Consider the following 23390-nt stretch of genomic DNA (forward strand, 5'->3'; position numbering starts at 1 on the left):
AATAACTCTAATGGAGATTACGTTACTAATACAGAATTTAGGAATACGAGCCCCACCCAGGAGCGTAGACAGGAACAGCTACTTACGTTGTGCTGTTGCTTTCCCCGAACCGCTGGTAGGATCCCGGGGAAGAGAAGCTGTTCAGGCCTTCGGACGGACTCTCCTCCGGGCTCACGTCGGTGGAGCTGTAGTCACGGTAGTCCTCGTTCCGAAGTCTCTGCGTGGACATGGTAACTGGGGGGACAGGGGCAGTGCTAAGACCTCCAGTGGCTGGGGCCTTTAGCTCCAAGCCTGGAGTCGGCTCTGGGGCAGAAGCAGCCATTGCCACAGTAGTTCAGTGACAGCTGCACTATGGATTAAGTACAATGAGGTTGCCTGATACCAAGAGAAATGAAAAAGGTACAAAGTACACATGGGCGGGCTGAGCTCTCTTGGCTTCTCCCTCGCAACCTATCTAGTCGGTGCCACACTCATAAGTTTCTAAATTTGCCCGCACACCTGGACAGAGCAAAGGTGAGGCACGGCTTGGGAGGGATGGGGGAAGACGCAGACAGGCACTTCTAGGCAGCCTTTCCCATTCCTTAGGCTGGGATTAACGACCCCTTCCTTTGAGCTAATTTCTTGGACCCTGAACAATACTGACATTGTATCTACATCCACCTTCCCCAAGAGCAAGCTCTCAGAGGATGGGAACCTAAATATTCCTAGCTGTATTCTGTTTTTCCTCTACATTCGGTCCAGAAAGAGCCTCTTCTGCATTCCAGAAATCCCTTCTAGATCATCTAATTCTGCTCAAACTTGCCACCAGGCCCCAGAGCCACAGATGACCTTCTCTTTCTCTCTGCCGTGATTTCTGGTATGTCCTATACTCTTTGGAGGCCATCAGTGATGCTCATTCCCTCATCCTAGGACTCTTTTCTTGCAACCAGCCTGCATACTGAGAAATGGCAGCTGAAAGCAGCACAAAGGATGACCAGGAGCATGAGACGTGCTCACCACTGGCCCTTGTAGCAACATCTCCCCGACGCAACCCTGCTCCTTTTTTGCCAATTTTTCAAAAGCTGGTGAAAGAAGAAACCCTTCCTATTGTGTGCTGAGGAAGGATGGTGAGGGTGGTGTCCCATGAGTGGAGTTTTTAATAATTATACACCAGAAAAGAGAAATACAAGGACTTCGCTAAGATACACTATAAGGATACATTTTGAGAGCTGTGTAGGCTCCCAGAATCCCAGAGGCGGTTGCTAAAAGAGCCTTCGGAGGTCACACCAAACGACTCATTTCACAGATGAAGAATCGTTCCCCCAGAAGATGAAGGGACCTGCTCTGCTACAGCCAGGTAGCACCAAGCCGTAAACATACATCCTGACGCCCTGCCTAAATCTGGAAACGCCTACTGAATACACTGCCAGTTACAGTGATGGGATATCATAATGAAAGAGAGTCAACTTCCTCCAGGAATCCACAATCAAGTAAGGAAGAAAAGGCCCACGAACATTAAAAATTACCAATAAAAATCCTTCCGACACTCGGCAGACTGGCACAACCAGCTGCCTATAAGGGGCTCTCCCCCAGCACGTGGCTGGATGCCCATCCTTAGTCTGATGTGCTATCTCAGATGCCTGGTGAAGAGACAGGACCTCTGATGGCCGTCACAACACACCGTCCCGCCCAACACCCATCACTAGCTGCCAGAGGATAGACAGCTCTGTGTCAAGTGCTCCCAGAGGTCCAGTCCCAAGGGACTCTTTGGAAACGGACCCCACCTAGCACCTGAGTGATCCAAGGTTGATCTCATTTTCTCCCACCAACTATAATGGAGGAAGGACCCCACGTAATCTCACGAGGAAAGTGCTTCCAAAGCCAGTGAAGGGCTTGGAAGTCCCAGAGAGGATCCTGCCTCACTTCACCACCATAGCCGACTTTGCTAGATATCTAAGTCAGCATCATTTACTCACATGGTGGAGGAATTCAAGGAAGTCATCTAAGCTCTGGGGCAATGAAATTCTTAAGAGGGCCAGGAAACAAAAAATCTATTTAGTATCTCAATAGGAACAGTTGAAAGCTGCTATTCAGGCAAAAGCAATTAAATTAATTTCTATGAATGTCAGAAGGCCTGGGTGCTAAAGCTGCCTCTAACACCAGTTTGCTCAGTAGCCTGGAACAATTCTCCTTATTTCTCTTGGGTTTTAGTTCCACGTGCTCAAAAAGACGGGGGTGGGGCTTCCCTGGTGGCACAGTGGTTGGGAGTCCGCCTGCCGATGCAAGGGACGCAGGTTCGTGCCCCGGTCCGGGAGGATCCCACATGCCGCGGAGCGGTTGGGCCCGTGGGCCATGGCCGCTGGGCCTGCGCATCCGGAGCCTGTGCTCCGCAATGGGAGAGGCCACAACAGTGAGAGGCCCGCGTACCGCAAAAAAAAAAAAAGGCGGGGGTGTGGGGTACGGTGTACTAAACTATTGCTCTAATATTCCAGGAATCAATTAATGCAATTCTTCATGCAAACAGCAGCTAATTTCTAGTCTCTTCCAATACACCAAAAGCATCTGAGGAACAGAGCCTTCCAGGTGAACCCTGCATATTACTGAGGGAGAGGGACAGAAAACAGGCACTGACAAGTTCCCCAATCCCTCCCCATCAACCAAAAACCACTCTTGCTTACTTGGCACAGACGCTCAATTTATTTCAAACACAGTAAAGAGGCCTCTTTATGTTGTGACCCACAGCAGATTATCACTAAGAAAACTGCTCAGAAAGCAGCTGAAATCTACAGATCAAAAGTCCAATGAACAACTGCAGGATGTGGAAGATGTGGCTTGGCAACTGTGTGCATGTTGAAAAAGGAAAAAGAAATGCTACCTATGGGTTTTAGTTGATAAGCTCAACAGAAATCAATGATATCATAATAGACGCCAATTCAACTAATGCAATTCTTGGTTGCACTACAACAAGAGAGAACCCCAGGGAGATGACAGACTGTTCTTTTTTGCCATACCTTGTACTCTGTTCCAGGCAGCACGCTATAAAGGGGATAATGATAAACTGCGGTATAGCCAGGGGTCAGCACCAAGGTCATGACGGGGAAGAAAACCAGCTAAATGAAGAACGGTTGGAAGCCCTGAGAAGTTTCAACCTGGAGAACTGGCAACTCGGGAGGTAAAAAAACTGTCTTTAAAATCTGTCCTAGGGATCAGATTTGCTCTGTGGAGCCTCAAAGATTACTCAGAAACAGGATCAGTAGGTGGAAAGTAAAGGGAGGCAGGTCCTTGGCTAGACATAAGAAAGACAATTATCAAAAGGAGTTGTCCAGAGCTTCTCTGGTGGCACAGTGGTTAAGAATTCACCTGCCAATGCAGGAGACGTGGGTTCGAGTCCTGGTCCGGGAAGATCCCACATGCCACGGAGCAACGAAGCCTGTGCACCACAACCACTGAGCCTGTGCTCTAGAGCCCATGAGCCACAACTACTGAACCTGCATGCCACAACTACTGAAGCCCGTGTGCCTAGAGCCCATGCTCTGCAACAAGAGAAGCCACCGCAATGAGAAGCCCGCGTACCGCAACAAAGAGTAGCCCCCGCTCGCAGCAACAAAGACCCAATGCAGCCAAAAATAAATAAATAAATTTATTTTTAAAAAAAAAAAAAAGGGAGTTGTCCAGATGGATCGCTCTAGGAGATAGTTCCTTATCCCTGGAAAGCTCCAAGCAGAAGCCCCTCTCAGAGCTGCTAAGCAGGAATTGAAGCACTGTAGAGGGTGGGTGCGGTCACTCCCTGGAGTGCCTTTTAGGGTTCTTTCTGGCAACCAAGGCGTCCTCCTCTTCTCTCTAGCTGTCCCCACTGAGTGCAAGCCTCCATGGACACCTTGCCTTGGGCTCTCCGTGATGAAACCTGGTTTCTACCGTCTAGTGCTCTAATTGCCATTTCCTGCCCTGTGGGAGATTTTATTAGACACTGTTAACTGTCTAAATGAGTATGGACAGTTAATATTTAAGAGTCGTAATATTTAAGAGCTCAAGACCAGCTCTTCCTTCAGGTTCTTGAGGACAATGGACAGAGTTTATACAATATGTGTGGCCCATCAACACAAAGTAAAATCTCCGTAAGATATTTAGACTCAAAAGAGTGTATTAAGGGACTTCCCTGGCAGTCCAGTGGTTAAGACTCCACACTTCCAGTGCAGGGGGCGCGGGTTTGATCCCTGGTCAAGAAACTGAGATCCCACATGCCACGTGGCACAGCCAAAAAAAAAAAGTGTACTACATAAGAAAAGTCTGCATGTTTACTGGCAAACATATATATGTACATATTGTTTTTTTCAAGTGTACATTCAACCAAAATTGCATTGAAATACCAACTATTTGTATAACCCTGATAAATTTCCTTATATAAACTATTTTTAATTAATCAATATTCTCATTATTTTAAGGTTTTGTTCCACTTATTTTATATCTTCTCTTCCTTGAATCTACGCAGTACACACACTGATGATCTTTAGTTGTAATATAGTAATATAATGGTCCATCATTATATTAATAAAATAATTTGCTTCACTAGCTCCCAACTGTTGGCTTTTGAGCTTTTTTTTTGGACTATCTTACATCATAGCTAAAAAAATTCCTACAAATAGTTTCTAGTTTTCAAGTCATATCCTTGGAGTAGAGCTAGATGAATCGGCTTTTCTATGGTTATCACCATACAAATGACTGAACTAACATACAGTGTCACTAGCAATATATGGACATGCCTATCTTTTCATAACCCTGCCGACTTTGGATTTTACCTTCTTTTTTTTTTTTTTTTTTTTGGGCCACACTGTGCACGCAGGTTGTGGGATATTAGTTCCCCGACCACGGATTGAACCTGGGCCCCAGCAGTGAAAACACTGAGTCTTAACCACTGGACTGCCGGGAATTCCTGGATTTTATCATTTTTATTTTTGCTGTTTCTGATGAATGGGTGGCTCCTTGTATTTATTTTATTTTACGTTTCTTTAATTTCCAACAAAGACCACTGATAATAAAAACTGTAAGAGCATCTTTCCCCCACCTACCAGACTCATACTTTTGGAAATACTAAACTCATTTTTGAACTTACTTTTGAATATACTAAAATGTTCTCAAGATAGCTATTTAAGACTTAGTGATTAAATTCTATTCCAAATTCAGTACAATAAACAAGATAAATTCCAATAACGGAAGGAGAATCCATCTGTATGACTTTGTAGGTCTCTTTCAGGGCACACGGGAAGGTCGGGGAGAGGAAAGGAGAGGAGGGGAGGGAGAGGCAGTACTAAAGTGTTAGCTTCATTACTAAAATTTAAACAATACTTCTAAGGGTGACTTGTAAACACATAAAAAATTATCCTCTAAAAACCATTAGAACTAATAAGTTCAGCAAAGTTGCAGGATATAAGATCAATATACAAAAATCAGTTGTATTTCTTTGTACTTTCAGTGAACAATTTGAAAACAAAATTGAGAAAACAGTTCTATTTACAATAGCATCAAAATGAATCAAATATTCAGGAAGAAATTTAGCCAAGTAGGTGTAAGACTTGTACATGAAAACTATAAAACATTGTTGAAAGAAATTAAAGAAGACCTAAATGAATGAAAAACATCCCAATATTCATGAATTAGAAGATTTAATACTGTTAAGATGGCAATATTCCCTAAATTGATCCACAGATTCAATTGAATCCCTATCAAAATCCCAGCTGCCTTTCTGCAGAAATTAACAAGCCAATTCTAAAATTCATATGGAAATTCAAGAGGCCCAAATTAGCCAAAACAATTTTGGAGAAAAAGAACAAAGTTGGAGGACTTCCCAATTGCTACACAAAGCTACAGTGACCCCAAGACAATACAGTATTGGCATAATGACAGACAGATAGATCAACAGAATAGAATTTAGAGTCCAGAAATTAACTCTCATACCTACGGTCAATTGATTTTTGACAAGGGTGCCAAGACAATTCAATGGAGGAAAAAATAGTCTTTTCAACTGGGACAACTGGATATCCACGTGCAAAAGAATGAAGTTGTAACTCTACCTCACACTATATATAAAAATTAACTCAAAATAGGTCAAAGACCTACATGTAGGGGCTAAAACTATAAAAACTCTTATTAGAAAACATAGGTATAAACTTTTGTGACCATGGATTAAGCAGAGTTTCTTATATACGACAGCAGAAGCACAAGAAAAAATAGGTAAATTAGACCTAGTCAAAATTTAAAATGTATATGCCTCAAAGGATACCACCAAGAAAGTGAGAAACAACCCACAGAATGGGAAAAACTTTCTGCAAAATATTACACTTCAATAATAAAGTGAAAACCCAATTAAAAAATGGGCAAAGGATCTGAATAATATTTCACCAAAGATGTGAAAATGCCAATAATCATCTGTAAAAATACTCAATATCCTTAGCCGTCAGGTAAATGAGAAACAAATATCACAATGAGATACCACTTCACACCCACCAGCATGGCTAGACTCAAAGACAGATAATAATAAGTATCCGCAAGGATGCAGACAAATTGTAGAGGGTTCCCTCTTACACTGCTGGTGGGAATGTAAAATGGTGCAATCACTTTGGAAAACAGTCTGGCAGTGCCTCAAAAGGCTAAACATAGTTACCATATGATCCAGCAATGATTCCACTCCTAGGTACATACCAAAATGAAAATGTATGTCCATAGAAAAACATACACACAAATGTTCATAGCAGCATTGTTCCTAGTAGCCAAAAAAACCCCTGATAAATGGATAAATGAAATGTGGAATATTCATACAATGGAATATTATTCAGCAATAAAAAGAAATGAAATACTGATAGATGCTACAGCACAGATGAACCTTGAAGACATTATTCTAAGGGAAAGAAGTCAGTCACAGAGGATCATATAGTGTATGATTTCATTCATATGAAAGTTCAGAACAGGGAAACCTATAGACAAAAAGTAGATTAGTAGTTGCCTAGAGTTTGCGGTAGGGAGTAGGGGTGACAGCTAAAGGGTTCAGAGTTTCTTTTGGGTGATGAAATGTTCTAAAATTGATTGTGTTGACGGTTGCACAACTTTGTGAGTTCAGTGGAAAAGCTATTGAATTGTACACTTTAAATGGATGAATAGTATGCTATGTGAATTATATCTCAATAAAACTGCTAAAAAAAAAACAGATTTCTGGGCCCAATCTGATTCAGCCTGAGCATTTTAATTTTAACGAGCTTCTTAGATGATCCCGATTACAGGCAGATTTATATAAAGCACTATGAAAAAAAACATATAGGGCTTCCCTGGTGGCACAGTGGTTGAGAGTCCATCTGCCGATGCAGGGGACACATGTTCATGCCCCAATCCGGGAGGTTCCTACATGCCACGGAGCGGCTGGGCCCGTGAGCCATGGCCGCTGAACCTGCACGTCCAGAGCCTGTGCTCCGCAACGGGAGAGGACACAACAGTGAGAGGCCTGCATACCGAAAAAAAAAAAAAAAAAAAAAATATATATATATATATATATATATATATGATCTTATGATAGGTATACCACAGGCCTCACCTCCTACCAAAGTTCATGGATTGGTGATAATACGCAGACTAAAAGTGCTACCTATTATTCTGAAACAATTACATTCTCTGGAACCCAGAGAAACAGCGAATTCTCTAGATATACGTTCTCTTCTCTGTTGCTGGAATTCCAAAAACACGAACAAGGACACAGACTGTGTTCCTATATGTGGTCTACAGGGAGGGAAGTGAGCATTTCTGACATCCACAAGATTTATTGTAGAGGACATCAGATAGGACTCCATCCGATCTACCAAAAAAGTACATTCCCTAACTTGAGACTCCTGCCTGAGAGGCTCTGGTGCAAGGACAGCCGCAAAACAGCTGCTGACATCAGCAGGCTCTGCACGGAAGCAGCTGAAAGAGCAAACACACTCACTTTTTACCCACAATTATAAAAACCTCTAAATGTTAGGACCAGGCATGACTGACAGGTAACCAAGCTCCAGTTTCCCATTTATAGGTGAGAAAACCAAGCCCCCAGCTGGCTAACAGTTTGGGATTAGAATACAGCATATCCGATTCCTAGTCCAGTGTTCTTCCTAACACACCATCTATTCTCCCCAAAATCTCCCTGGGAACAAAGCTGGGGCAGGATTAGGTCTACAGGGGGAATCCTGAAAAATAAAAAGTACATGAGTTCAGAGCCTAGTTGTGTGACCCTGATCTCCCTTTGTCTCAATTTCCTCATCTGAAAAATGTCATTGAGAATGCTTACATAAAAAAAAAAAAAAAAGAATGCTTACATCACAATATTGTTACAAGGTAGAAGGAAAAGATGTTAATTATGTTGCCTGGTACATAATGGACCCTCACTAATGGCAGCAACTGTGTTATTACCAGAGAGAAGTTCAAGGACGGAAGTCAGAAGTTCAAGTCAGGGAGTCACTACACAAATAAAGCGCTGCAGGACTTCCTCCATTCCATCACTCTGGAGAGCTGAGCCAGGTCTCCATCTCGGAAACAGTGATCTATGTGCCAAGAGCATCCCAGTAACCCATGTAGACAGATTCCTGAACTTCATGGAAAAGGGAAGCACAGAGGAGTCTTTCCTACTAGAGAGGGTCATTGAGAACTGGCCCCGGGTGTCAAGGATTCCAAGAGAAATGTATGGAAGGAAAAAGAAGAGACAGCACCAAATACAGCATCAGGAGGTTTCTCTTTTGGCATATGCAGAATATCCTATCCACTGGACCCCACACTCATTAAATAGAGACTAGCTTTGTGTGCTCAGACCCAGTAAGGCCCGGCCAAAGGAAGGAGGTACAAGATTCCACCAAGATCTGGGTTAAGACAATGTGAGCTTCCTCTATGGGAAAAAGAGAAAGCTAGCCTAGGACTCAGTGGGTAGTCACACACCTCTGGAAGAAAGTATGAGGACCAGTCAGCAAAAGTAGAAACCAAAGTCCACTCACTCAGCCCAGCTCTAGGATCTCACTTCAGGTCAGGATGGAAAGAAAGAATATACCATTAACAGCAATGACTCTTCAGCATCTGACCCTGGAAAAGGTATCAAGAACTTAAAGAACTGAGACACTCACTGGGGAAGAGAGGAGGGATAAAAAGAAAGAAAAAGTGGAATATTTAACATGAGAATTGTTATCTGAGCAAAGGGGAAAAATAAAGCATTCACAAAAGTGCACCTCGGTTCCATCTACTCTACCTCACATTCCACATGCTAACAAGTCCAGTCCTAGAATTTCAAAGAACTTCTGAATTAGAAGAAAACTGAATTTTTTTTTTTTTTGCAGTACGCAGGCCTCTCACTGCTGTGGCCCCTCCCGCTGCAGAGCACAGGCTCCGGACGCGCAGGCCCAGCAGCCATGGCTCACGGGCCCAGCTGCTCCACGGCATGTGGGATCCTCCCGGACCAAGGCACAAACCCGTGTCCCCTGCATCTACAGGCGGACTCTCAACCACTGCGCCACCAGGGAAGCCCGAAAACTGAAAATTGTATCTAGTCTGACCCTCTACCCAACACAATGACCTAATCTACAACATTCCCAAAAGTAATTGCCCAGTGACAATGACCTCCAGAGACAGAGTCTGCCATGCTCTGTGTTGCAACATGCTAGAGCGCTAATTCTTTTAAAGTTCTTATGCTCACCCCCAAACCACTTCCTTTATGGTACTTCCATCCACCGTCCCAGTTGTGGTCTCTGGAACATTACAAAAGAAATGGAATCCACCTCCTTACACTGGCTTTAAAATAGACAAAGCTCTGAGCACTTCAAGCTGCCGCAGGGATGAGGCCAAATGAACAGATACATGCTTTAAAGGGAAAACAAGGACTCAAGAGCAGACAATTATAAATGGCACAATCAGAAAACAAAGGGAGAGAGACTTAATATGATCATCAGAGCAGGCTCTGTTGCATAAGGCCTCCACCCCAAACAGTCTCAAACCCAGAGGGAATGGTTAAGTCTTTTGTGTCCTCTTGACTTCAAGAACATCTTTTAAAAAAACACACTCTAAACATACAATCACGTTAATTACTGTAGACTAGCCTCTCAACAAGAATCAAAGAGGGCCTTGATCATATTTAAAATAATAAAAGTCAAAACCATTTTCAGCTATCAGCATTTAGCTTAGATATAATACAGAGATAGGTAGAAAGAAGAGGTGGATTTCATGATAACCTAGAAATAAGTAGAGAAACTGCTTCCTGGACAACTGAATTAAACCTTTTTGCAAGGGAAATACTAATATACAGGAGAAAAAATCTCTCTGAATAGACAACAAACAGACTGAGATGCAGAGAATGTCACAGCAGAAGGAGACCTTAGGGATTCCACCCCATCACTGTTCAGACTGGGAAACCTAAACCCAAGCAAGGATGGGAGTCACCCAAGGTTGCAAAGCAAGTGTCAGAACTAGAACAAAATCTCCTGATTCCCCAGTCTCAGGTCTTTCCATTACACCACGCTGCTATCTTCTTTTGGCAAGCAAAACATCCATCCGAATGACCAGCATTCCCCAAATCTAACAAGCTATATTAAAAATAAAGCAAAGGTCTTGACATTCTTCAAGTTAATGTTAGGGCTCTCCACAACCTCAGCTGTGAGCCACCTACCCTCCCGGGAGCATACTCTGCTTCTTATTTCATATTTTGGTATGACTTACACAAAATTGCAGAACGCTTAGAAACAAAACCTACAGAATGATGAGTTTGCAGAAAAATCGGTGAACACTGAATCAGGGAACCACACCCAGAGTCAAGTCGATCCCAGCGGCGATGGAGAATGCAGAGCTAAAAAGGGAGAGGAATGAAAGAAAAGAGGACAGGAAAAGCGTGCTTTTCACCTGTCAAGTTTTCTGCAGGAGGCAGTGTGGTGAAAAGCAAAAAGCCACTGGAGCTCAGGAGACTTGGATTCTAGTCGCAGGGCTGCGACTAACTCACTGGATGACCTTAGACAACCCCCACCGCTTCTTGGACCTCGATTTCCCCACAGCTCTAGAAAGGGGTTGCAAAAGATAATTTCGCTGCATCGTGGTAGTTTCGGTATTCTATGACCCAAAGACCCGCTATTAGCAAGTCCCAAGCAGGGTTCCCGCAGCTGGCGGGTCACCTGCCCGCGATGTCCGGACCCCTCTAGAAAGCGCCCAACAGAAGCTCCAGCTGGTCATTTCGGTGATTCTTCCCGTCTCGGGACCTCAGTTTCCACACCTGTCAAACAGGTCGGGGAGGTCAAGGGAGACAGCGCGAAGGACTAGGGATTCTCCACCTCCCCTCATCCAGGAGGAGTGCCCGCATCGCACCGCAGCTGCGACCGGGATACCAAGGAGACTCGGACCCGCAGCCTAAGCCGGTCGGTGCCTGAGCCGGAGCATCCGCTGAGCCCGGAGGAAGGCGACGTGGGTCCAGCAGAAGGCGACGACCGGCCGCCAGCCCCAGGCCATCAGCGCGCGGACTCACCGCTCGGGTTCCGACTCCGGCTCTGGCTCCAGCTTCAGCGCAGCAGCCCACCACTCCCTGCCTCAGCTCGGAGCCCTAGCCATGCCCACCCTCCGCTGCCCAGGCAGCCGCTTCCGGGCGCCATCACGTGATCCAGGCTCCCAAACCCGAGGTCCGGATCACATGCTCCCGCGCGCGGCTGCTCCTCCCCTCTCGCGGGGCTCGGGGGCTCGGCTTCGCAGCACCACCTGGCGACGGGAGCTGCCTCTGCGGGAAGGACGGTGCTCGCGGGATCTGGGCGTGAGCCGCGCGTCGAAGATCCAGGCCCGGCCGCGAGGCCAGAGTCGGAGAGCGCGGTACCCTGAGCTGTGGGCTTGTGAAAGGTGGCTCAGTTTTACCCTAGCCGTACGTTAACACGTCTCACCGAGCATATGTTGCGTTTAATAATCGAGAAATAATGCATCTTTTCCAAACTTTCGTCATACTTTTAAACGTTTGCCCAAACGTGTGGTTGCGACTGGAAATGGGGCAGTGAGGTAAGTCAATACCCTCTTTTTAATATATTTTAAAAATGTAAATAACATTTTTTAATGGCAACAGGGAGTGTATGTCTTATCTACGCTCCTCTTCCCTCCTCCTAGCAGATTTTACTTTTAAAAATTACGGAGCCAAAAAAATAAAAAATTATTGAAACAGGTACAGAATGGATACATCTTAATTATGCTGAGTGAAAGAAGACAGAAAAAAAAATTCTGTTTATATAATATTCTAGAAATTTTAAAATAATCTACACCGACAGAAAACACATCAGTGGTTGCCTGGGAATGGCTGAGGAGATCAGGAGAGGAGAGAGTGATTATAAAGGGACATAAGGAAACTTTCAAGGTGACAAATATATTCATTATCTTTTAAAAAAATTTTTTTAATATAACTTTATTTATTTATTTATTTATGGCTGCGTTGGGTCTTCATTGCTGCACACCAGCTTTCTCTAGTTTCTGTGAGCGGGGGAGGCTAATCCTCGTTGTGGTGCACGGGCTTCTCCTTGCTGTGGCTTTTCTTGTTGCAGAGCATGGGCTCTAGGCCCATAGGCTTCAGTAGTTGTGGCTCACAGGCTCCAGAGTGCAGACTCAGTAGTTGTGGCACACAGGCTTACTTGGTCCGCGGCCTGTGGGATCTTCCTGGACCAGGGATTGAACCCATGTCCCCTGCATTGGCAGGCCAACTCTTAACCACTGTAACACCAGGGAAATTCTTGCATAACATTTCTAATAAAAATATGTTACTGCATTATATAATTTTTACTGAATATTTTAACAGCTTTATTGTGGTTTAATTTATATACAATAAACTGCACATAATTAAAGTGTATAATTTGATAACTTTCAACATATATATTCACCTGTGAAACGATCACCACAATCAAGATAATGAACATGGACTTCCCTGGTATATATAAACAGTGAAAATTTCCCTTCTCCCAAATTCACTCTCCTCTCCAAAGACTGACAGTTACCAGCATTTGAGTATTGTTTTCCAAACCCTATGCCATGTATTTATAGAAGTATCTATATATAGGCATGTACAGATGTGTGGTGTTAAAATTTAGAATCATGAATACCAGTACTTACTGTTTTCCTTAAGACTTTTATTCTTCACTGTCTGTACTGTTTAAATTACTTCATAAACATATATTACTTTATGTATATATGTTTAAAATCTCTATATGTTCCATAACCTATATATATATTTTAAAAAATCTATTCCAGTTGATTCATTTCAGCAGGGAAAGAGAAAAGAATGTAGTCAAAATATGAGGATGAATGAATTCATCCCATCCCTGGTAGAAGTCCCCAGTTCATTGACTGCTCAGTGCCAGGAGCTGTGCTTGGAATGCTGCTGAGTCCAAGTCTAGGAATGCCCCCTTTAGGTCATCTCCCACCTCAAATTTCATTGATTCTGTGGCTCCTCCTAATGTTTTACCCCAGAAAGGCAGAGCTTGTGAGAACCACATAGCTCCCTATTGGAATTACTGATGGAGGTGGGACTTTGCCATCTGCACCTGGGATGCACTGACTCTAGATAAGGTTCTTACTTCTGTGGTGACCACTACACCTTTATCAGAGAGACCCTTGAGAAGAGGCTGCACAATTTTCAGATACTGTTAGGACTCTATCAACCTTATCATTTTGCAGCCCTAATTAGAAACTAGCATACAATAACATCTCCTTATCTTTCCCAGATAACTTTTCCCCAATATGCAAATCTCCACCTCTGCCCCCACTGCTTACTCAGAAATATAAAGATTTCTAGTGCAAAATGGTTGTGTAAATAACCGCTTTGACTTTTACTCTTAGAAACTGTACAAAAGCAAAAAGGAAAAAAATGCAAATTCTATTTACAGCAAAGCCAGAAGAGAAATATAATCCATAGTTACCAAAATACGTGTAAGGACCAACAAAAGCAGCTGAGATCAGACAGAAGCTGTGCAGGAGAAAGGAGAAGAAACTCAGAGAGGAGTGAGGGGACCCAGGGTGGGGGGTTAGGGGAGAGGGCAGATCTCAGAAAAGCATCAATAAAAACTCTTTCTGAAGGTGAAGAGCTCACTCAGAGCTGCGCAGCTTATATCACCTTTGTTTGAAACAGCGCTCATGGACAGTTCAGCAAGACTAACAACAAAAACTCTCCTGAATCTCATTTAGATCAGGAAAGCCAAAGAGATGAGGATGACAGAAAGAACTGCACGGGTGAGCCATATTTGCAGCAGTCCATCTGTGGCAACAGAGAAGAAAAGAGTGGAAATACATGTGTTGGTGAGGATGTGGAGCAACTGGGACTCTCATCCCTTGCTGGTGGGAGTGTACAATGGTGCAGCCACTTTGGAAAACTTGTTGGCAGTTTTTTACGAAGTTAAATGCATATCTATCCTATGATGGAGCAATTTCACTCTTTTTTGGGGGAGGGGGTACGCGGGCCTCTCACTGTTGTGGCCTCTCCCGTTGCGGAGCACAGGCTCCGGACACACAGGCTCAGGGGCCATGGCTCACGGGCCCAGCCGCTCCACGGCACGTGGGATCTTCCCAGACCGGGGCACAAACCCGCGTCCCCTGCATCGGCAGGCGGACTCTCAACCACTGCGCCACCAGGGAAGCCCGCAATTTCACTCTTTACCCAAGAAAAATAGAAGCATATCCACACCGGGCCCAGAGCCTGGTGCGTTGGGTGGAAAATTTAAGGAGGGGCTCCCTCTCAGGGTTGTGCAAGTGCAAAGTTGGCACTTATAGGTACACAAGAGTGAGGGCCTCCTTAAATTTTGTGAACTAGGTTTCCCGGCTTGCCTCACCCTAGTCCTGGCTGTGATCCATACAAAGACTTGTAATCACAGGTTCACAGCAAGCAGCTTACTAAAGCTAAATTAGTAACAACTCAAATATTCATCAACAGATGAATTGATAAACAAATTGTGGCATATATAGCAGGAAGGAACTACTGATAAGGATGAATCTCATTATGCTAAGTGAAAGAAGCTAGACACAAGAGACTACATGCTACATGATTCAATTAATACAAATATATAGAATGAGCAAAAACTAATCTAGTGACAGAAAACTGATCAGTGGTTGCTTGGGATGTGTGGGGTGTGGACTGACAGCAAAGGGACTTGAGAGCTTTCCGGGGCAGTGCTAAAATGCTACATCTTGATTGGGATGATGGCTACATAGGCTTAAACGCTGGTCAAAAGCCATTACCTGGACAATTAAAATATATGAACTTTATTGTATTTAAAAGGTGAATTTTAAAATTTGAAAGAGATTACCAGACATCTGAGAAAAGCCTCTAAGAAGAATAATCAAATGCACAAACACATGAAAGCACCTTGGAATGCACAAACACATGAAAGCACGTTGGAAGAAACTATGCAAAACATAAAAGCACAAACTGGGGTCCCACTCCAGAATCTGCATCAGCAACTCCAGCAGTGGGGCCCCGCAATCTGTTTCAATAAGCCCTCCAGGTGATTCTGATGTTGCCTCTTGTTGGAGAAATGCTGCCCTAAAAAAACCTCAGAGAGATAAGATGTTGCAATCATGAAATAAAAACAATATGCTTTAAAAAAGAATGAGAAAAATAAAAATTATAAATTTTATATTTTAAAATTAATTTTAAATTAAAATTTGGAAATTTAAAATATAATAACAGAAATTAAGAATCAAATCAAACAGTAAGAAGATAAGGATGAGGAAATGTGTTCATATTTTTATCAATAAGTATTTATTGAGTATCATTGTGCCAGGCTCTAGGGATACAACCGTGAACAAAATAGACAAAAACCCCTGCTCTTGTGCAGTTTATATTTTAGTGGGAGGAGACAGGCAACAGAAATAACTAAGAATAACTAAGTAATATACATATGTCAGTGGTGCATCTGCTATGGAGAAAAGTAAATCAGGAAAGTGGAAGAGGGAGTCTGGAGGCAGAGGGAAGGGATTGCAACTTTTTAAATAGTCAAGAAAGCTCTCACTGAGAAGATGAAATGTAAATAAACACCTGAAATAGGTGAAGAAACAGGCCATGTGAACACTGGGAAGAGCATTCTGGGCCGAGGGAATAGCATATGCTAAGGCCCTGGGGTGGGACTGCGCCTCTTCCGTTTGAAGAATGACAAGGAGGTCACTGTGGCTGGAGCAAAGAGAGCTAGGGAAAGAGAAGTAGATTAGGTCAGAGCAACAACAAATGGGTGAAAATTGTATAGTGCTCTGTGAGCCACTTTAAGGGCTTTGGCTTTTATTCTGAGTGAGATGGGAAGATACTGGAGGAGTTTCAGCAGAGGAATGCCATGATCTGATTTGGGTTTAAAAGGATGCTTTGTCTATTGGGTTGATATAGGCAAGGGCAGAAACAGCGAGACCTGTTGGGAGGCAGTTGTAGTAAGCCAGGATAAGATTGTGATGACTTGACAAGAGTGACAGCAGTGAAGGTGGTCAGTTTCTGAAAATAATTTTATCGTAGGTTGGACACATCGATGGACTGGAAGTGGAGTATGAGAGGGAGGAGCCAAACACTTTGGCCTGAGCAACGGGAAAGATAGAGTTGCCTTTTACTAGAACAGAAAGACAGTGGCAGGGGCAGGTTTTGGTGGGGAGCAAGGGGAGCCTGTTGTGTGTGAAGCGCCTGTGAGACATCCAAGGGAAGAGGTCAGGTAGGCATTGGGATGATTGTGGAGAGTAGAGAGGTCCAGCCTAGAGATAAAAAATTGGCCATTGTCAGCATATTTATGGTAGTTAAGCAAAGAGACTAGATGAACTCACCAGGGAAGTGAGTGCAAATAACTATGGGAGGAAATCCAAAAATCAAGTCTAGGAGAGCATAGAGAGATGACTAGGAATGAGCAGAAGGAACCATGAAGGCACGGTCACTGAGCTAGGAGGCAAACCAGAAGTGGTGGTGTCTGGGAAGCCAAGTGAAGAAAGTTTTTCAAGGAGGGGAGAGACTACCTATGTCAAATGCTACTGCTTGTTCACATAAGAAGAGGACTGAAAACAGACCATTGTGGTTAGTAAAGAATGACCATTGATGGTGTTCAAAAGAGCAGATTTGATTGGCTGCTGGGTGTGAAACCAACTCTGTTTGGAGAGAGTTCTTGGCCAACATTATTTATCTGTATCCCAACCCAATACCATCACCACCACCACCACCCCCCGATTATCTATTCCCACCTAATGCCCCTGCACCCTAAATTATTTTGAAGCAAATTCCAGTTATATTCCTAAGGGAAAATATGAAGAGAATGGTGATACAGCCTTTTGTATAAAAAGGAGAGGGTTTATGTTTATTGATTGTGTATGTCATATGAGTCCTGCTCAATGTCCCCTTTTTCTCTCCATCTCTTCTTTCAGGATCCCTTGGGTCCCCGATCCATTTCCTTCACACTCTATGACAGATGGGGGAAGTGCAGTCCACAGCCAATTAGTTAAGGGGGATGGGAACCAAAGGTCAGTCCCCTGACTTTAAGGTGGGACCAGCTTATGATGCAACTTGTGCTCCAGAGCTCCCTGTGGGATCGGGCTGAAGCTAGTCTCCACCTGAGACTGCATCCTCACTTAGCTTTTCCCTTTTCTTCCCTTCTGCTTCCCTCACACCCCTTCTCCTGAGAACACTCCCTTAGTAAATCACTTTCTCAAGAAACCCTGTCTCAACTTCTCATTCTAGGCATAAGGCATTATCCCCATTTTACAGATGAGGAAAGTGGGCTTTAGAAAGATTTAAAACATTTAGGGTCGCACGGCTGATCATTGCTGAAGCCGGAGTGCCAGTGACCACATACTTGACCATCTCACCACACCCACCACTCAGCAGCACCCACGGTTAGTGAAGCAGCAGGGTGGGGAACGCCATCAAAGGGCAGAGAACACGCAGGAGCCCAGCCTCCCCGGAGAAGCTGAGCGAACGCCTCCCCAGGTTATGGGTACTGGGACAAAAGTGTTGAGATGCAGCTTCCCAGCCTCCTATACCCCTGGACACATGACATGACCTCTTGGGGCTTAACCTCCCTGAGCCTCTGCCTCCTCATCTCTCAGCCAGAAGAGGGTCTGATGGGTTTCAGAGCACTTGGCACACTGTACTGATCAATATATCCACACAAGAGGTGATTCTCATTACTCTCACTGTCCACATCCAGTGGAGGGACAGACCTGGGTAGCATGGGGGGAACATGTGTGCTTCGCCTCTCTGGGTTCTTCACTCAGGAAGTGGGAGTTGTTTGGCCTCATGAGGATGGGAAGGGGAAGGGCGATCTGCAAACACCTTAAAGGAAGGAGAATTCCTGCCCCCGCTGTCTCAGAGGGACTCCATGAAAAGTGATGACAAGGACAGTAAGATCTCTGATTCACTGGGTGCTATATGCTTTACAAACTCATTTACTCCCCACTGAGATCCTATGAGGTCGTTATTTTTCATTCCACTTAATAGATGAAACTGAGGCAAGGAGACAGGAAAACTATGCCCAAAGTCACACAAGAATATAGTGATAAAGCCAGGAGTCAAACTCTGTATAACTCCACAGCCAGTGTTCTTAAAAAACATTGGGAATTGAAACCTATTTTTTAATAAATGAAGTCCATACTCACACTTTGTGAGTCTAGGCATCTTGCTGCTTCTTTCCTTTCCCCTTCTCTTATCAAGGCGTATCTGCTCCTTCCCGTTTTTTCTTGTAGCTGTTTCTTTTCCTTCCCCTTTGTTCTCTTTTTCTTCTATTTACATCCCTAGACATAAAGAGAATGAGGGATTCTTCCAGGGAGCCTCCTTTAACTCTAGATTATCAGAGCTGGAAAGCCCCTCTTGGCTCAGTGAGTCCAACCTCTCATCCTTAGTGGAGAAACCGAGGCCTAGAGAGGAGGGGCAACACACCCAGAGTCACACACGTCATGTGTCTCCTGGTTCTGGCTTCCCAGCCCTTGGCCCCCACATACATGGCAGTTACAAAATAGCACATGTAGAAGGAGCACATGTGGTTAAGGAAAAAACAAAAACACCCAGGGTACACAACACGGTCTCTGTATACATAGCTGCATTACATGTATTTAAGATGGTGTGGTATAAAAATGTTAATGAAGTCCTACTTCGTATGCAGAATTTAGAGTATTTAGAATCCTACCCAAATTTAAACTTTCACGAGGTATCTTATAATAGCCTGACTGATGTTCAAAAGAGTGAACTGTAAAGTGTGCTACACTTCGGCTGGGACACAGAAGTGCCCACCCATTTTTGTCAGAAACCAGAGAGAAATGCCGTTGTTCACATGGAACTTCTATGGGTGGGTTGAGTAATTATCTGTAGTAAGCATTCTTTGTTAGTGTAATTTAAACTATTCTGTAAGCCATAACAGTATAATTCAAGAATGCATTAAGTGGCACAGTGCCAAAAAGTTCACTTAAAAATTCTTAATTTGGGGGCTTCCCTGGTGGCGCAGTGGTTGAGAGTCCGCCTGCCGATGCAGGGGACACGGGTTCGTGCCCCGGTCCGGGAAGATCCCACATGCCGCGGAGCGGCTAGGCCCATGAGCCATGGCCGCTGAGCCTGCGCGTCCGGAGCCTGTGCTCCGTAACAGGAGAGGCCACAACAGTGAGAGGCCAGCGTATGCAAAAAAAAAAAAAATTCTTAATTTGGGAATGGAAATTAGAAATGGCTATAGAAATTAGGAATTGTTATAAAGAAAGGCAAACACCATCATTATGTAACATGGTGATGACCAAGGAAGATGCATCCTGTTCAGTAAATTAGCAATGTGGTTGAAATGAAAAGCAGCCATTAAAGCAAGGACCCCACTAAGGGAACAAACAGCAGCTCAGATACTAGGAAAAGTGCTGGTGCCATATCTACACTACAACGTGCCTCTGAGCCAAGCTCTTGTGACTTTTGATGATTAGAAAGGAGCTAATGTTGATAAAATGTTTTACCACTAACGGCTTTGTGGTAAACGAAGTATGTTTAAAGAAAAAAAACATGTGTTACAAAGTTAAGAGACGTATGCACTCTGAAGACCCAGAGAAAAATTTTGCAAGCTGTCTAAAAAGCCCATCCAGAGAATCCAACGGGACCTCTCTGCCACCACACCAACACTCTTGGTGCCTGGGAGAATGCGCGAGGGATGGGGAATTCTGCAGGGACACAGAACCAGAGGGCATATGGGAAAAGATGCCAGCAGTCTGACAACCTGAACTAACCTGCAGGCAGGATTGCAATGACAGGAGCGTCAGGGCATGTGTATGAGAACCCGGGTACACTCCTTGGAATTAAATGCTGCTCACACAGGAGCATATCAGAAGAACAGGCTTTAAAACATATTATATTGCTTTAGTGTAAGGAAGACTTTGCAGTGGTATGCAGTGGCCAATGGCGTACCATAAGTGGGTTGTAGGGGTGCTGAGATGTTGATACTTTTGCCCCTTGGAGCAACCAGCTGGGTCCTAACGTGGCCAGAGCTTCTGAGACAATTACCTCTAGTCATGAGTAGGCTTGTTCTTATATCCTGAGGATCTAGAAAATGTTATCGTTTTCCACATGTGTTATGGTATAAAGGAGATTGGGAAACATTGGATAAGTGGGGTGTTATAATTTTTTGTTCAAGTGGAGACACTTTTGAGAATAAAAGGGGCTGTATTAATATTTTTTTAAACATCTTTATTGGAGTATAATTGCTTTACAATGGGAGCTGTATTAATAGTTACACCAGGACACCAGGCATATAGTGGGACTGTTCCAGGTAAACTGGGATGAATGGTGGAGTAGGCAGAATAATGGCCCCCAAAGCTGTCCAGGTCCTAATCCCCACAGCCTGTGAATATGTTACCTTAGATGGCCAAAGAGACTTTGAAGATGTGATTAAGTTAAAGATATTGACAAGAGGAGATTATACCGGATTATCCAAGTCGGGCCTAATGTAATCACAATGGTTCTTATAGGAGGGAAGCAGAAAGGTCAGAGAAGAGAAGATGCTCCTCTACTGGCTTTGGAGATGGAGCCACAAGCCAAGAGAGTGCGGGAGGCCTTTAGAAGCTGGAGAAGCAAAGAAGGGGATTCTCCCTAGAGCCTCCAGAAAAAAACACAGCCCTGCCAACATCTTGATTTTAGGACTTCTGACCTCCAGCACTGTAAGACAACAAATTTCTCTTGTTTTATCCACAAAACGTGTGGTAATTTGCTAAAACCGCAGTAGGAAACTAACACAAATACTCTTTATAATTTAAGAAGTTTATCTTTATGCTTATATAATTTTTAAAAGTACAAAGATAAGTAAAAAAGAACTAAAAGTGAAATAATTATATTGACAGGAGGAGTGGGGGAGATTGACAGGCATAAATTTTCATCTAACAGCATGTTGATTAGTTGAGAAATATCATTAAAGTGTATTATACAAAGAGATGGAGAACTGAAGAACTAAAACAAAAAACCAATTAAAAAAGAAAGGCTAGCCCCAGAAAGAGGAATGGAGAGGGTCAGATAAGGAGACTCTAGCTTTAATTATAAATCCTTTGATTAAAAAAATTAAGGGTTTAACTATGGACGTCTTTTTAAAAATGTGAATATTAATTTTTTTTTTTTTTTTTTGGTTGCGTTGGGTCTTTGTTGCTGCGCACGGGCTCTCTCTAGTTGTGAGCGGGGGCTACTCTTTGTTGCGGTGCGCAGACTTCTCCTTGTGGTGGCTTCTCTTGTTGCGGAGCACGGGCTCTCGGCATGCGGGCTTCAGTAGTTGTGGCTCGCGGGCTCTAGAGCGCAGGCTCAGTAGTTGTGGCGCACGGGCTTAGCTGCTCCGCGGCATGTGGGATCTTCCCAGACCAGGGCTCAAACCCGTATCCCCTGCATTGGCAGGTGGATTCTTAACCACTGCGCCACCAGGGAAGCCCCGTGAATATTAATTTTTAAAGTAGGAGTGTGTGGCGGGAAGCCTCCGAGAGCTTACTGGGCTCAGGTTCTCCAAAGCTCTAGCTTCCAATCTATCTGAAACCAACTTACAGCTTCCATCGTACCCACAGATCCTCCCCTAACCTCTTACTCAGCCAATAGCTTCCTTGATCTCAGTCTCGGCATAAGACAGCGCCAACTGGTAGGTCCTCCTGAAGTAAGGCAGGAAAAGGCAGCATTGGGTGAGGAATATTCCCAGGATTGGAACCAAGCCCTCTAAGAGATCTGGAGCAAACCCACTAAGCCCCTGTAGGGCAGGCAGACCTTGGGGTTACCTCACAACGGTAACAAAGGACCTGGGAGAGCTTAGAAGAGAGAAGTGTCTCCTGTTGCCAAAAAAACACTGAAGTAGGGGCCCAAAGGAAAGGGCTGAGGCTAGCTCTGCCATGTACTAGCAAGTCCCTTTCATCCGGGCTTCAGTTTCTCACCGATGAAATAGGGGAAGAAATTCATCTCCCAAATCTTTCAGCTCTGTGAGTCCTTCTGTTCCCTGCTTCAGCAACATCCCTCCCTCCAAAGAAGACTGGATAGGCCCTCAGTCAGCCACAGAATCATTATATATTACACTTTAGAGTTTCTTTGAGATGGTCTGCTGCAACCCATTCTTTTTTTTTTTTTTTTTCTTAGCCACACCACTTGGCTTGCGGGATCTTAGTTCCCTGACCGGGGATTGAACCCCAGGCCACGGCAGTGAAAGTCCTAACCACTGGACTGCCAGGGAAATCTCCTATACATTTTATATATGGGAAGTTGAACCTCAGAGAGACAAAGGTGTTTGGTCAGGGTCACACTTGGTAAGAAGTGTGAGAACCTTTGGGTTCTCTTCTGACCCCTCACTTAGACCCTAGGGTTCCGTGGTCATGATTTACCATATGAAGGTACAGAATAGTACCTGTTTAATATGCAAATAACTTGTGTCTGAGTTTTTAAAAATACAGTATAAGATGCCACTATGGAAAAAACATAACCATATAAAAGAGGATGAATGGTTATATTAGTTTCCTATTGCTGTGTAATAAATTACCACAAACTTCGTGGCTTAAAGTGACATACATTTATTGTCTCACAGTTTCTCTGGGTCAGAAGTTCAGGCATGGCTTAACTTGGTCCTAAGCTTATAGGGGCTCACAGGTTGCAACTACGTGTTGGCTGAGCTATAGTCTCATCTGGAGGCACAACTGGAAAATAATATTCCTCCAAGCTCGCTCAGGTTTCTGGCACAACTAATTCCTTTGCTGTTGTAGGACCGAGGGCCCCAGCTTCTTGCTGCCTGTCAGCTTCTCGCTGGCCCTCAGCTCCTAACCATATGGGCCTCCTAACATGACTACTTACTTCTTTAAAGCCAACTAACTTTGAAGTCTCTAGAGTCTGCTAGTAAACCAAGACCTTATATGACGATGTAATCATGAAAGTGACATTACATCATCTTTGCCACATTCTATTGGTTAGAAGCAAGCATAGGTCCCAC

General features: G+C 44.0%; 2 protein-coding genes across 2 annotated transcripts in view; one reads left to right on the top strand and one right to left on the bottom strand.

Moving 5' to 3' along the window:
- Positions 1 to 11599, bottom strand: part of LOC132423127 (proton-coupled amino acid transporter 1) — a 52414-nt gene extending 40815 nt beyond the window's left edge. The window contains exons 1-2 of the mRNA XM_060008492.1: positions 11483 to 11599; positions 87 to 234 (exon numbers count right to left, since the gene is read on the bottom strand). Of these exons, the coding sequence (XP_059864475.1) occupies positions 87 to 229 (143 nt within the window). The 5' untranslated portion in view covers positions 230 to 234; positions 11483 to 11599. The remainder of the gene's footprint in view (positions 1 to 86; positions 235 to 11482) is intronic.
- A 181-nt stretch (positions 11600 to 11780) lies between these two features.
- LOC132422004 (proton-coupled amino acid transporter 2-like) overlaps positions 11781 to 23390 on the top strand; it is an 80389-nt gene continuing 68779 nt past the window's right edge. The window contains exons 1-2 of the mRNA XM_060006843.1: positions 11781 to 11997; positions 14164 to 14274. The gene's annotated coding sequence lies outside the window, so the exon portion shown is untranslated. The remainder of the gene's footprint in view (positions 11998 to 14163; positions 14275 to 23390) is intronic.

This window comes from Delphinus delphis, chromosome 3 (assembly GCF_949987515.2).
Source record: "Delphinus delphis chromosome 3, mDelDel1.2, whole genome shotgun sequence".
NCBI classification, from domain to species: Eukaryota; Metazoa; Chordata; class Mammalia; order Artiodactyla; family Delphinidae; genus Delphinus; species Delphinus delphis.